The following is a 16032-nucleotide window of genomic DNA, read 5'->3' on the forward strand; positions in this document are numbered from 1 at the left end:
GTGTCGGTCTCTGTCTTTCGAAGTACCCACATGATGTGAAAAAGGAACAGGAATTGTTCAACTAGTCTTGACATTGTGAAGATGAAATCATCTGCCTTTCTCAAAGTTCTTAAACTACAGTGAAATGCGGGGGTTCGAAGAAAACCTCTGCACCCATGTGTTACAATACAGGCACATATGGAGGCCTTTGGAAGAAATACAATTTAGCTATTGATCCCATTGTGGAATTGTACTACTCTGAGAATGTAGACAATGTCTACTGCATTTCAAGCCCCTTTTCACCTGACCCATTGTGTTGCTTTTATTAAAATACCAGAAAGTCCTGGTTAATGAAGAGGACTGCCAGAGGTCTGTAGGGTTCACATAGTTATTACCAGAGACCATTACACTGACACTCTCACCCACGACCGCGTTACAAACGACCGCATTACAGGACCACATACTTCCCACAAGCCTGAGAATTTTGGAAATACTCTACTCACCACAATGCTATTGTCAGACCAGTGGTGTGGGATTGAGGGGTATACTGTTATGGGGGGCTTAGAGACATCAAGGAAGCACATGTATTACATGACTGATAGAGATACAGTAAGTTTTATATTATCCCAGGTTCCCAGTAATGGAAGGCCATAGAATCATAGGGTCAGATACTTCAGTGCCCTCTATCTATTTTTATGAGACTGAATACCTGAAATATGAAGCGAGGCATGGGCATGAAATTCCACTGTAGTAAACGGGTTTAGCACTTCCCCAGTAAGAATACCTAAATATAATTTACACAGTTAAGTTAACTCTTTAATTCCATGTACTTTGTTTTGGCCCAGCCTGGTCCCTGAGCTATTTTGGAGTTGGCTATACAGAACAAACCAATCTGGGACCAGGATTTCAGAGGCCCTAGGTGCTTGGCTAGACTTTAAGGCATTATGATGAGTTGGCCAGGTACTGTGTTTGTGTATCTGTGTCTAGTATCTGTCTCCATTAGCCCCAAATGTCCTGGGAAAGCATGGCTTCTGCTCTGAGCCTCTCTGATCTCTGTATGAGCGGTCTGTGGTCTTTGATCTGTGTGTATGAGCGGCATGCTGTGCCTGGCAGCAGTTGGACAAAACCCAGGCTAACAAGAGAATGACAGCTGCCTGCCATAAAATGAGATGGGCAGACACCCCAGGGAGAACATTAGTGATCACTGCAAACTATTTATCTAATGCTTTAGTCTGCTTCAAAGTACATACAGTGCTTTCAGAAAGTATTCATACCCCTTGACTTATTCCACATTTTGTTATGTTAGTCTTATTTTCTCACCCATCTATACACAATACCGCATAATGGCAAAGTGAAAACATGTTTTTAGAAATTATTGCACATTTATTGAAAATTAAATGAAAGTATTCACATCACTCAGTCAAAAACTTTGTTGAAGCACCTTTGGCAGCGATTACAGCTGTGAGTCTCTAAGAGCTTTCCACATCTGGATTGTGCAACATTTGCACATTATTCTTTTTAAAATTCTAGGATTCCACTAGGATTTTTCCTTGAGGATTTGTCCTGTGCTTAGCTCCATTCTGTTACATTTTATCCTGAAAAACTCCCCAGTCGTTAAAGATTACAAGCATGCCCATAACATGATGCAGCCGCCACTATGTTTGAAAATATAGAGAGTGGTACTCAGTAATGTGTTCTATTGGATTTGCACCAAACAACACTTTGTATTCAGGACAAAAAGCTAATTGCTTTGCCACATTTTTGCAGTATTACTTTAGTGCCTTGTTGCAAACAGGTCTTTTGTAATATTTTTTTGGAGTAACTACAATGTTATTGATCAATCCTCAGTTTTCTCTGTAACTGTTTTAAAGTCACCATTGGTAAAATCCCTGAGCGGTTTCCTTCCTCTCAGGAGTCATTAAAACTCGGTTTTTCAACCACTCCACAAATGTCTTGTTAACAAACTGTAGTTTTGGCAAGTCGGTTAGGACATCTACTTTGTGCATGACAAGTAATTTTTCCAACAATTATTTACAGACAGATTATTTCACTTATTCATTGTATCACAATGCCAGTGGGTCAGAAGTTTACATATATTAAGTTGAGTGTGCCTCTAAACAGCTTCGAAAATTCCAGAAAATTATGTCATGGCTTTAGAAGCTTCTGATAGACTAATTGACATCATTTGAGTCAATTGGAGGTGTACCTGTGGATGTATTTCAAGGCCTAAACAGTGCCTCTTTGCTTAACATCATGGGAAAATCAAAAGAAATCAGCCAAGACCTCAGAAAAATAATTGTAGACCTCCACAAGTCGGGTTCATCCTTGGGAGCAATTTCCAAACGCCTGAAGGTACCACTTTCATCTGTACAAACAACAGTACGCAAGTATAAACACCATGGTACCACATAGCTGTCATACCTCTCAGGAATGAGATGCATTCTGTCTCCTCGAGATGAACGTACTTCATGGCTGCGAAAAGTATAAGTCATTCCCAGAACAACAGCAAAGGACCTTGGAAAGATGCTGGAGGAAACAGGTACAAAAGTATCTATATCCACAGTAAAACGAGTCCTATATCGACATAACCTGAAAGGCCGCTCTGCAAGGAAGAAGCCACTGCTCTAAAACCTCCACAAAAAAGCCAGACTACGGTTTGCAACTGCACATGGGGACAAAGATCGTACTTTTTGGAGAAATTTCCTCTGGTCTGATGAAACAAAAATAGAACTGTTTGGCCATAATGACCATCGTTATGTTTGAAGAAAAAGGGGAAGGCTTCTTCACAAAATAGATGGCATCATGAGGGAGGAAAATTATGTGGATATATTGAAGCAACATCTCAAGACATCACTCAGGATGTTTTAAGCTTGGTCGCAAATGGGTCTTCCAAATGGACAATGGCCCCAAGCATACTTCCAAAGTTGTGGCAAAATGGTTAAGGACAACAAAGTCAAGGTGTTGGATTGGCCATCACAAACCCTGACCTCAATCCTATAGAAAATGTGTGGGCAGAACTGAAAAATAGTATGCGAGCAAGGAGGCCCTGTGAAAAACGGAGTTTAAATGTATTTGGCTAAGGTGTATGTAAACTTCTGACATCAACTGTTGTTGACCACATAATCTAAGTCAGAACCATCCAGAGTAGTGATGCTGGTTGGGCGGGAAGATGCAGGCAGCAATCGGTTGAAGAGCATGCACTTAGTTTTACTTGCATTTAAAAGCAGTTGGAGGCCTTGGAAGGAGTGTTGTATGGCATTGATGCTTGTTTGGGGGTTTGTTAGCACAGTGTCCAAAGAAGGGCCGGATGTACACAGAATGGTGTCGTCTGCGTAGAGGTGGATCAGAGAATCACCAGCAGCAAGAGCGACATCATTGATATATACAGAGAAAAGAGTCGGCCTGAGAATTTATCCCTGTGGCACCCCCATAGAGACTGACAGAGGTCCGGACAACAGGCCCTCCGATTTGACACACTGAACTCTATCTGAGAAGTTGTTGGTGAACCAGGCGAGGCAGTCATTTGAGAAGCGAAGGCTGCCGATAAGAATGAGGTGATTGACAGAGTCGAAAGCCTTGGCCAGGTCGATGAAGACGACTGCACAGTACTGTCTTTTATCGATGGCGGTTATGATATCGTTTAGGACCTTGAGCGTGGCTGAGGTGCACCCGTGACCAGCTCGGAAACAAAATTGCATAGTGTAGAAGGTACGATGGGCCAACGTGATCTGCATAACATTCTTGCGACAAACCAATACCAATTGTACATACCTTTGTGTGCCTCCTCGTCAGTATACCTACAGACACACACAAATAAGTTGGCAGTTCAGTCATCTGCACCCAATGCAGCTATAGCCTTCAACATATTCTTACCTCTTCGTTGACTGACATCCACTGAATTGTTTCCATTTCCTGTTTTAGAAATACTTTTAAAAGTGAGAAAGTGTCAAGCACAGCCATTTGCACAAAAATGAAAAGACAGTATCACCATAAAACAATATTTTAGATCATACAAGGGAGAAACTTTAAATTGAGGAGATCTTAGAGATGTTTAGTTGCTGTTTTCTCAAATTCAAATAAAAATGTTTCAGTTGGGCAGTTAGGCACCTGCAAGAACCCCCAGGAACTAAAGAGGTTCCTTGATGAACCCCACCTCCTATTAGGTTCTTGGAAGTAACTTTTGGGGGCATTTTTCAGTGCCAATAACCCTAAGGTTCTTCAAAGAACTTTGAGGATCTTAGAAGAACCCTTGTTGAAGCCCTATGTACAGTATGTAACAGGTGCAACTTGTGCAAACAAGACACTCCTAAAAATACCTCTCAAGAAAACATGGGAGGAACAGAGAGGACAAGAAGATGTTGTTTAAGTAGATGTTGCTGAGCCAACCCAGGATATGGTGATATAAAGACATCATTGTTTGTGTTGTTGTTCTGTTCTTCTCCTTTATGGGGTATAGGCCTACAACAGCAGTAACTTTCACACACATAGCCAATGTTCTGTACGTATGAGTACTGTAAAGTAAAATGTACTATGAATGTAAGTACTAGACATAATTTTTTCATTATCTTCCCCATAAAGATATATCCTAGAAATGATTTAGGTCAAAGTGAACTTGAGGGTATATGTCCATACCATGCAGCCAATCACAGTGTGTTTGGACAGGTCTCTGGTTCCTCCTCCACTGTTCATGTGCGACAGCTGTGACGGACTCCCCTGGACCTGTGAGCTGTAACAGAGGAAGAGGGGGATTGCTGAAATGCCAAAGCACTCGTTTCTTACCCTGTGGCCATTTTGAATGAACTCCAAGGCACTTATAAGCTCGATGATATGCCACTGTTGAATATAACACTATCTGATGCCCTTCTTCAGACTGTGAACAATATCTTGAGGGACTTGTTGACGTGCTCCTCTTCTCTCTACTCTGTGGTATCACTGACAGAACACTTCAGCATTGATAATATGACACCCCTCCCAGGGACAATCCCTTTTAAACATTACACTAAATTTGTCTGCTTTAATAACTGCTTATTATGTCTTTGGAGATCAGAGTTACATGACCCCATCTCTCAGGTGTTATGATTCATAGTGGAGACACGATTCATAATGAAGAGGGGTCAATGGCTAAACTAAGTGTGGGCGACAATTATTTTAAACATGAATTTGTTTGGAGGAATGGTAACATAACGATTACTATGCCATTATTTATTCCTATAAATATGACTCTATCAAGCCTTCTTTGAACTGCTGTGTTGAGCAAATGTAAGTTATACTACCAGAATGAAATGAGCAATTCCAGTCAAAGATCATGTTTTTGTTGTTCACCTTCACTTCCTTGTGCATAAACTGACCCCCACTCCCCAAACTGACTTCCTTGGCTGTAGCCTACGTCTCAGCACAGTGTTTGAAAAAGGAACAGACATCTTTGAGGGGGTGCCACTTTCTCGCCCATAACCCATATATAGTCTTATCAACGGTCAAATGTATTGGATCAGCGAATCGCCGAGGAGAGCCATAAAAAAGGCAGGACCCGCGGAAGATAGCAGCTGGCGTCGTTTCCCCAAAAAGTATTTGGTATCCATGGGGATCCAGTAACTCCTCTGCTATAGTACATATTTGACAAACTATAGTCGGCTCGAGCTTGCACTCCAGCTTCACGTTCAGTGTGGTTCAGACGCGCGGAGCTTCTCAGCGTTTTAACTCAGTTGGTTTTTTGTCAGTTGGTGAGGCCACCCCAACAACACAGCAGTCATGGACGCCATCAAGAAGAAGATGCAGATGCTTAAACTCGACAAGGAGAATGCCCTGGACAGAGCTGAGGGAGCTGAGGGAGACAAGAAGGCAGCGGAGGACAAGAGCAAACAGGTTGGCATCCATAGAGAAATCGGGTTCAGTCTTATTTGGGTACGGAATGCTTTGGAGCGTTCTCTCTCTCGATATGGATTAAATCACGTCTCAGAGGATGAGTATGAGGATCAGTATTGATTGTTGTATTTAATCGTATTAGGAATATATTTGTTTTTGGGGCGTGACAATATTTTATTATTTGACTCCAGGAAGTTTTAGAAAATATTTATTGTTTGACCGATTCATTTATACTGCATCATGCAGGATTAAGCCTAGTATAAACTAATATTCTTTGATCAGCGTTATATATATTTTTTTTACCCTAAAACATGAATAGCGTAGTCTATTGATTAAAGTATGCCACTATAGTGTTGTGGGTGGATTGAATAAATTACATGTAAATACTTGTCCAAAGACAAAGAATATGATATGAAGCATTTGTAAGTGTTTGCCTTTTTTCTATGACTTGGCTTTTGTTTTCTTCCCTTTTTTGACTGTTTCTGGCTGTGCGTCCACTCTGTTTATGGCACACCCCAATTGACTGATGATATTATCCACCAACTATCAGCTTGAGGATGACCTGGTAGCGCTGCAGAAGAAGCTGAAGGGAACAGAGGATGAGTTGGACAAGTACTCTGAGTCTCTTAAGGATGCCCAGGAGAAACTTGAACTCGCTGAGAAGAAAGCCACAGACGTAAGTTTGAAGAGGCGCGGTGGCATAAACCTGTCCGAAGTGTTAAGAGTGGATTCAGGGGGACCACGAACAGTCTGCCAACATGGAACCTCAACATGTTTCATTCTAGGCCTAGTCATCATACATATAAGTTAGGATTATTTTATTGTTTCAGTTTGGAATAGCCTACATAATTGTTTATGGTTAATAGCTGCGTCTTCATTAGACTCGACCTGCAATGCGCAATATTCCACGTGTTCACTGAAACCGAACAAGACTTGAGTAGACCAACTGTAGGCCTAACAAATGTGCCTTGTGTGCCACCCTCCTCGAAGATGCAAGCAGAAGGGTAAATTTAGCTGTGTTTTATATGGCCAAGTTACAGGTTTAGGCAGTGTACCCTGTGCACCCCGCAACCTGTTGGGTTAAAATGGGGGCCCGTTTAGAATTTCAGTTAAAAGTTTGGTGGAAGTTTTTGAATATTTTAAATACATTTTAATTTAGATTTGTAGGTGTCATACATTATATTCCAGTCGTCAAATTAAAACTTTTACTTCTCCTTTTATTGAGAATGTTGTAGGGGACGCCAATAATTAAACGTTTGTTCTTATAGGAAACATGCATCTTATTGTGTCAGTTTAGAAAGAACACCAAATTATGATAGTAATTATGATTTAAAAAAAAACATTAAACAAAAATGGTACCAAACATATTTATACTTTAAGTAGCCTATAGGTCTATCATTATTATGAATTGGGATAATCATGTTACTTTTGTCCTTATGTAATCGATGTTTATTTTTATATACAATTAATATCTTCAAATACTCTGCTCTGAGCAGAGATCCCATTATAGGCTAATGGCCAATAAGTCATTATGACATAATCACATTATCTCACTATAATACAATAAATAAAAACCTCTGTAACAAAATCTTTCTGGATATTTTGAGGCAATTCATGAAATGTGTTACTTCCGGTGTCATTTAGCGCAAATCCCAGCCTCCCCAGTAGCTGTTGGAAAAAACAGAGTCGTGAGCAGATTTTGTCATCCCGGCATCGTTGCGCGTTTCTGTCCCGAGAACCGTTAGAAAAAGGCGTAGGCAATAGAAAATAGGCAGTAAACAAGCGAAATGGCCGGGCTAACTTCGTTGGAAACTGTAAAAAGGAAAATTAAAGCATTACAAGAACAGGCTGACGGTGCAGAAGAGTCGGCAGAGAGGCGGCAGAAGCAACTGGGTCTGGAGAGGGATGCGAGAGAATCCGTAAGCCCTGGCTAATAATTTAAGACAATTAGTCTGCAGCCTGCCTGATGACAGTATTAGTATAAATCTGATCAACAGCTTGGTAGAACGATAGACAGAATATATATGATTTTACGGTACTAAAAACGTCAATATTTTGTCTGTCATGTGATGTGCTAAAGGGATGGAGAAATGGGACAGTGAGAATCAATTTAATGGTAAAACGTGCCAGGCAGGAAGGCTCCAAAATAAACACATTAGCTTAGGCTGCTGCAGTTTCAGCATGCTCCAGTTGATCATACACTATCATTCTACACCTCCTGTAGCTACATGCATTTACATAATTGGCAGCTTATTATGTTTATGTTGGTTACTGCCTTTCCAAACATACAAATGAGGCCTATATAAATGTATATTTTATACAATCCTGTCTATAGTATGTTATATATAATGCTGGAGATTTACATGAAAGTACAGGGGCTCCGGAGTGGTGCAGCGGTCTAAGGCACCGCATCTCAGTGTTAGAGGGGTCACTACAGACCCTGATTCCATTCCAGACTGTATCACAATCGGACGTGATTGGGAGTCCCATAGGGCGGCGCACAATTGGCCCAGCGTCGTCCGGGTTAGGGTTTGGTTGGGGTAGGTCGTCATTGTAAATAAGAATTTGTTCTTAACTAACTTGCCTAGTTAAATAAATAAATAAAATACAGTGTGGTCTGGGCCCTTATCCCTTTCTCACACATTAAACCTTAATCCCCTATAGTGTTAAGAAGCCCCCCACAGAGGTGTTCAAATATGACCCCCAACCTCCTCCATTACACATCTCTCCAGATACTGTATTATGCAAGAAAGTGTGACTGTCTGAGTGTGCATCAGGTTGACATTGTGGTTTCCCCATGTTGTGCTCACTTAGGCCGAGGCTGATGTAGCTTCCCTGAACAGACGTATCCAACTGGTTGAGGAGGAGTTGGATCGTGCTCAGGAGCGTCTGGCCACAGCTCTGACCAAGCTGGAGGAGGCTGAGAAGGCTGCTGATGAGAGTGAGAGGTGAGCAGAGCAGAGACTCCGACTCTGTATCATACACTACACTCGTAGACAAAAAAAGGTGCTATCTAGAACCAAAAATGGTTCTTTCAGCTGTCACCATAAGAGAAGCCTGTGAATAACCACTTTTGTTTACGGGTAGAACCCTTTTGGGTTCCATGTAGAACCCTTTCCACAGAGGCCTCTACATGGAACCCAAAAGAGTTCTACATGGAACCTAAAAGGGTTTTACCAGGAGTCAAAAAGGATTATCCTGTGGGGACAGCTGCAGAACCCTTTTGGAACCATTTCTTCTAGGAGTATAGACCCAGCCATCATCAGACCCGTCAGTCTGTCTCAAACACAGTCATCAACACCGAACCCATATAGATGACATCAATCCACATGACCACAGTAATAATATTATCATTTCACTCTTAAAAGTGTTCAGTAAAGGATGCATTATAAAGGGATTGTATAATTTCAGCCAGTAGTTTTAGAAGAAGCCAAGCCGAGCGAAAATTGTGCACAATTGTGTACAACGACATCCATTTCTTATGATATGTTACATCCTGCATTTTTTTTAAACAATATTCTGCAATTCATATGATACAGTATGTTATGAATTCCAATAAGTACAATATGTGACAAATTTGTAAGTGCTTAAGATCATGTTCAATCTCTTTAACTAGGACACTTATTGAGAAGAGTTCATGTAAAATATGCATAAGCACACTGTACCAGATTTATTGTGTTACAATAGACAAGTGCCAAATGTAGTTATGGCCCCCACAGTGTGTGGACTGTTGGGCTGCAGATTAATGTCCTCCTGTTCCTTTTAGTTGATCAACATTTTATTTCTTTAAAAAAACAAGACAACATGCAATGTCCTCCTATCCCTGACATATGTTCCCTCCGTTTATTCTGTCCTCCAGAGGCATGAAGGTGATTGAAAACAGAGCATCGAAGGATGAGGAGAAGATGGAGCTGCAGGAGATCCAGCTGAAGGAGGCTAAGCACATCGCTGAGGAGGCTGACAGGAAATACGAGGAGGTGAGTTTCCTAGCATTCCTTAGGCTGAAACTTTATGATATACAGTGCCTTCGGAAAGCATTCAGACCCCTTTACTTTTTCCTCATTTTGTTACGTTACAGCCTTATTCTAAAATCGATTAAATAAAAATAAATCCTCATCAATCTACACACAATACCTCACAACGACAAAGCAAAAAGGGTTTTTATTTAAAAAATCTATTTATTAAAGATAAGAAAACAGAAATACCTTATGTACATAAGTATTCAGACCCTTTGCTACGAGACTCGAAATTGAGCTCAGGTGTATCCTGTTTCCATTGAGCATCCTTGAGATGTTTCTACAACTTGATTGGAGTCCACCTGTGGTAAATTAAATTGATTGGACATGATTTAGAAAGGCACACACCTGTCTATATAAGGTCCCACAGTTGACAGTGTATGTCAGAACAAAAATCAAGCCATGAGGTCGAAGGAATTGTCTGTAGAGCTCAGAGACAGGATTGTGTCGAGGCACAGATCTGGGGAAGGGTACAAAAAAATGTCTGCATTATTGACGGTCCCCAAGAACACTGTGACCTCCTTCATTCTTAAATGGATAAAGTTTAGAACCACCAAGACACTTCCTAGAGCTGGCCACCCGACAAAACTGAGCAATCGGGGGAGACTGGCCTTGGTCAGGGAGGTGACCAAGAACCTGATGGTCACTCCGACAGAGCTCTCAAGTTCCTCTGTGGAGATGGGAGAACCTTCCAGAAGGACAACCATCTCTGCAGCACTCCACCAATCAGGCCTTTATGATAGTGGCCAGAAGGAAGCCACTCAGTAAAAGGCACATGACAGCCCACTTGGAGTTTGCCAAACGGCACCTAAAGACTCTGATGAAACCAAGATTGAACTCTTTGGCCTGAAGGCCAAGTGTCACATCTGGAGGTAACCTGGCACCATCCCTACGGTGAAGCATGGTGGTGGCAGCATCATGCTGTGGGGATGTTTTTCAGCGGCAGGGACTAGTCAGGATCGAGGAAAAGATGAACAGAGCAAAGTAAACAGAGATACTTGATGAAAACCTGCTCCAGAGTGCTCAGGAACAAAGACTGGGGCGAAGGTTCCCCTTCCAACAGGACAACAACCCTAAGCACACAGCCAAGACAACGCAGAAGTGGCTTCGGGACAAGTCTCAGAATGTTCTGGAAAAATGTAAGTGGTCTGAATACTTTCTGAAGGCACTGTACTTCTGAGGTGTGTGTGTGTGTGTGTGTGTGTGTGTGTGTGTGTGTGTGTGTGTGTGGGAAACAGACAGCATATAGACCTGTACATGAAACTAAACATATAACATATTGATTGCTTGGTGCACCAATGTGGTATAGTGATGTGTTGTCCTATTATGGGTGAAAACAGGTCGCCCGTAAGCTGGTCATCATTGAGAGTGATCTGGAACGTACAGAGGAGCGTGCTGAGCTCTCTGAAGGGTAAAAACTTTGGAACCAACCACAAAATACAGCACAATTTACTGCTTTGGAGACAACCTGCTGTTACTCTTATTGTGTGCTTATTGCCCTGTTATAACTCTTGTTTCTTTCCCCCGTCGGTCCTCCTATTGCATTCGTTCCTACCCCTCCTCTGCTCCTTACCATACCTAAAACACCAGCAAATGTGCTGAGCTTGAGGAAGAGTTGAAGACGGTCACAAACAACCTGAAGTCTCTTGAGGCTCAGGCAGAGAAGGTCTGTTTAGACAAATGTATCTCTTCTCAGGTCGTTGCAGTCAGGGGTTATATCCCCATTGCCTGCTAGTGTAGCCACAGAGATAAAGGGAGGTAACTCTATTGAGTAGGCCCACTAATTTCTGCCTGTTATCCCTTGAACCAGTTCATGTCGGTAGTGCTGTGATGATGACTCTCTGACCTGCGCTCCACTATGTCACTACAGTACTCACAGAAGGAGGACAAGTACGAGGAGGAGATCAAGGTTCTCACAGACAAGCTAAAGGAGGTGAGTTCTCTTTAGCATTAGCAAATTAGCTAATGTTTCCATTCACTTTACCATTAGCTAAAGTGGGACATTAGCGTTAGCATCTTAACCACTAGATCGTCTGTAAAGTGCAACCATAGAAAGGGTGGAGAACACTAGACATTGTATTATATATCTATGTTGGAACATGTTTTGGTATGATGAGGATGGGAGACACTCATCACATCTTGTCTGCCTCTTGTGCTACAGGCTGAGACCCGTGCTGAGTTCGCTGAGAGGTCCGTGGCCAAGCTTGAGAAGACCATTGATGATCTGGAGGGTATGGACCTTTTTTCCTTTCATTTCATATATTGTGAAGCATTTTCTATGTGAAAATCTGAGGTAAGTTGTATAGTAAAACCGGACATATACAGTGCCTTCAAAGTATTCACACCCTGTTGTATTGTGTTACAGCCTGAATTTAACATTGATAACATTTTGTCACTGGCTTACACACAATATCCCATAATATCAGAGGAATTATGTTTTTAGAAATGTTCACAAATTAATTAAAAAATGAAACGTTGAAATGTCTTGAGTCAATAAGTATTCAACCCCTTTGTTAGGACAAGCCTAAATAAGTTCAGGAGTAAAAATTTGCTTAGCAAGTCACATAATAAGTTGCATTGGCACACTCTGTGTGCAAGAATAGTGTTTAAAATTATTTCTGAATGACTACCTCATGCATCTCTGTACTCCACATATAAAATTACCTGTAAGTTCCCTCAGTCGAGAAGTGAATATCAAACACAGATTCAACCACAAAGACCAGGGAGGTTTTCCAATTTCATGCAAAGAAGGGCACCAATTGGTAGATGGGTAAAAAAACTAAAAACACACGCATTGAATAACCCTTTGAGCATGGTGAAGTTATTAATTACACTTTGGATGGTGTATCAATATACCCAGTCACTACAAAGATACAGGCGTCCTTCCTAACTCAGTTGCCGGAAAGAAAGGAAACCGCTCAGGGATTTCACCATGAGGCCATTGGTGACATTAAAACAGTGAGGGTTTAATAGCTATGATGGGAGAAAACTGAGGATGAATCAACAACATTGTAGTTACTCCACAATACTAACCTAAAGGACAGAGTGAAAAGAAGGAAGCCTGTACAGAATTAAAATATTCAAAAAATCCATCCTGTTTTCAATAAGGCACTAAAGTAAAACTGCAAAAAATGTGACAAAGAAATTAACTCTATATCATGAATACAAAGTGTTATGTTTGGGGCAAATACAACACATCACTGAGCACCACTCTTCATATTTTCAAGCGTGGTGGTGGCTGCATCATGTTATGGGTATGCTTGTCATCTGCAAGGACTAGGGAGATTTTTTAGGATAAAAATAAACAAAATTCACCTTTCAGCAGGAGAATAATCTGAAACAGAAGGCCAAATATACACTGGAGTTGCTTACCAAAATGACATTGAGTGGCCTAGTTACAGTTTTGGTTTGAAAATCTATGGCAAGACTTGAAAATGGCTGTCTAGCAATGATCAACAACCAACTTGTCAGAGCTTGAATAATTTAAAAAAGAGTACTGTGTGAAGTCTAACCTTTCATCACCTCCTCTGTGGTGTCATCAGATACTGCATCTACATTCTGCACAGTCAGTTCTGTGCTAGGCAGACTAGGCCAGTGCCACAGCTGACATTATGCAGACCCACAGTCAGTATTTGTTAGGCTAGTGCAGGCCAGGGAAAGAAATGTCTCATGCTGCTGTTGGTGTGACTGTGGCACTGTAGCTGTGGAATTACAAAGCATTCACAATGGAGCTCTATATAATTTGGTTGGAGACCATGTTGTCATTTCCTTCTGGAAAAGAAAGCAGCGACACACTATACCACTCTGATGTAATATGTATTAATTAGATACAAACATTTCAACACCAAGCTGCCTTCATCATCAGGGTTTCGGTTAGTCATTTCCTGATTGGTCTAAACAATCGAACAGGGCATTAGTGGCCTGTGCACATCCTATTGCTCCCTTATTCTTTTTTTTGGTTTGACATTCTATTTTATTTATTTGTTCTCTGACAATCCATTGTTCTTTCCTACCTTTTCCCCTCCTTTCTTTGCTCTGTCTATCATCTCTGTTGTTGTCCCCAACCTCCTTCATTATCACCCCATCGATGTCATCTCCTCCACCTCTCCTCCTCCACTCCACCCATAATAGATGAGTTGTATGCACAGAAGCTAAAGTACAAGGCCATCAGCGAGGAGCTGGACCACGCCCTCAACGACATGACCTCCATGTAATCTATCACCTGCTTGTGTCTGCTTGTGCGTTGTGCATAGGTCCCACCCACTCACAATTTTTTCTACTGTATACTCCCTCTAGTGGCATATTTTTTCTATGTTTCATTTGTTTGGATTTTTCCACTCACATTTTAGTTTCAGTGCCTACTAATCTGACTCACTTTACGTTTCTGCCATGCAACAGCAAATAGCTTTTGCCTTTTCTAGTTAACTAGTGGCTTTTTTGTTAGGCTGAGAAAACTATATAGAATCTAACATGCATTGTACAATAAGTTATTACATGCTTTTAGAAACATCTAAATTGAACTTCCAGAATAGTGTACCTCTCAACCCTTTTTGAGTACCTGGCTCTGCTTTCTGTTCTGTGTGCTGTGGTTTCCATCCTGCATGTCATATCAGTCACGTGCCTTTCTACAATTTGTCCCTCCAACGCGTTTTGTTTTTCCTCTCATTCTTTTCCAGTTAACTTGTTTACATCATCTCACAACCATCACAGACGCCACCCGCTGGTTGAGAGGCCTCTCTCTACTACAACTATGTGGCAGTATCGCCCAACATCCTGTCCCCTATGTCTCCACATCTCTTCTTTACCACCGCACATTGGGCCTCTGCTGCTGCTGTCATCCTATAGACCACCTTTTGTACAGAACCCTGACTCATTTTGCTTTCTGTAAAATAAACTTTACATCCATCCATGTCAGCCATCCTTACCCTTCAAATCTGTAGTTCTTAATTTCCTTTATTTCATTTCCTGTCTTTAAATGTTTCTCTGTTTAATTTATTACTGAGCAGCTTTGAATAAAACCGAAAGCTCCTCTTCACAAACATATGTTTTTTGATTTGATTTTGGTTGGCACTATGTACTATGGTAGTAGTATTAACAAAAAATGTGTTTACATTTGGACAAAAGCACATCCACCGAGCTTATTCTTTTAAAGTATACAGATGTTTATTGACAGGGATAGGCAAGAAATTAAGAGGGAGAGAGAGATAAAAAAGATTGTAGAGGTGCGGTGGGACAGGGATTTGACCCCACTCAGGCAGTGGATTGTTTAAGTGCAGAGGGCTGCGGCCATGACCTCTCTACCAACCTCAAGCATGGTTTCAACTTCTTTAACCAGCCGAGTAATTGACATGGATTGATCAGAAACTGAAAATGTACCTGTTTCAGCATCCTCAGCATTCCCGACAGTCACACTTTGCTTCATGTTCAAAGCCAAAATATAATAGTGACGTGTAACATTGGGGATGTTCTGTAAACATATAATTCAGTCATTTCACAGTCACACCATCTCCACATTGAGGTGAGGGAGCCATTTCTTAGTTTGCATATAGATGTGATCATTTAGGCAGAGGGTAGAAAACCATGGTATTTGTTGTGTGTGCTGTTGTAGCATGACACGACTATCTTTCTGTACTAACACACTTTGTTCTCTCTATTCTATTTTCTCTTAACCTGCTTTCTGACTGCAAAGACCCTCTGTACCAGCAGCTTGAGAAAAATCGTCTTCTTTCCAATGAACTGAGAGTGGTGTTAAATCAGGAATAAACTATTACTGGATGTGTTGTGAAATTACCACTGTGCTCAAATTGGATGAAACAAAATGAAAGGCACTCTTCATTTGTGGCACAACATTAAAATACCTTTGTCTTGTCATGTCATTGGCCGTAGACATTTGTCTGATGCTGTGATAGAAATATAGGCTAATGTGTGTCTCTGACACAAACCTAAGAGTCAGGCAAAGACAAAAAATATATACATATTGGATCATATTTATCGGGAAGAAATAATTGGACTTGTAGTTAATGCGGAGCATCAGAGAAATGAAATGCATGTTCACATTGCAGGTGAAGAGGGCAGGTTTCACAGACTCACAGATGGATTTAAGCGCAGGCCTATTTTAGTTTAGTTAACCAACATCTGGAATTGTTATTTCATGAACAGCAATTCGATTTAGATA

General features: G+C 41.2%; 1 protein-coding gene across 4 annotated transcripts; it reads left to right on the forward strand.

The window, feature by feature from the left end:
* The first annotated feature begins 5217 nt into the window (after nt 1–5217).
* Nucleotides 5218–14896, forward strand: LOC110526630 (tropomyosin alpha-1 chain). Of its 4 annotated transcripts, XM_090238934.1 has the most exons (10): nt 5218–5841; nt 6392–6517; nt 8656–8789; nt 9701–9818; nt 11198–11268; nt 11448–11523; nt 11728–11790; nt 12019–12088; nt 13989–14067; nt 14534–14896. In XM_090238934.1, the coding sequence occupies exons 1-10, from the start codon at nt 5728–5730 to the stop codon at nt 14535–14537; spliced, it is 855 nt and encodes a 284-aa protein (XP_090095060.1). In that variant the 5' UTR covers nt 5218–5727; the 3' UTR covers nt 14538–14896. The 4 variants fall into 4 exon arrangements, with proteins under 4 accessions (XP_090095060.1, XP_090095061.1, XP_090095062.1 ...); XM_090238935.1 differs by lacking the exon at nt 14534–14896 and having other exon boundaries at nt 13989–14071; XM_090238936.1 differs by lacking the exons at nt 5218–5841; nt 6392–6517 and adding an exon at nt 7477–7760.
* The last annotated feature ends 1136 nt before the right edge of the window (nt 14897–16032 follow it).

The sequence above is a fragment of the Oncorhynchus mykiss genome, chromosome 6 (assembly GCF_057628025.1).
Source record: "Oncorhynchus mykiss isolate SJ-2025 chromosome 6, ASM5762802v1, whole genome shotgun sequence".
Taxonomy (NCBI): domain Eukaryota; kingdom Metazoa; phylum Chordata; class Actinopteri; order Salmoniformes; family Salmonidae; genus Oncorhynchus; species Oncorhynchus mykiss.

Excerpts from the sequence above, each read along its gene's own strand:
- LOC110526630 (XM_090238934.1), top strand. The coding sequence starts at position 5,728 with ATGGACGCCATCAAGAAGAAGATGCAGATGCTTAAACTCGACAAGGAG. Across the intron at positions 9,819-11,197 it reads CTGACAGGAAATACGAGGAG|GTCGCCCGTAAGCTGGTCAT; the intron begins GTGAGTTTCCTA and ends GGGTGAAAACAG. Across the intron at positions 11,269-11,447 it reads CGTGCTGAGCTCTCTGAAGG|CAAATGTGCTGAGCTTGAGG; the intron begins GTAAAAACTTTG and ends CTAAAACACCAG.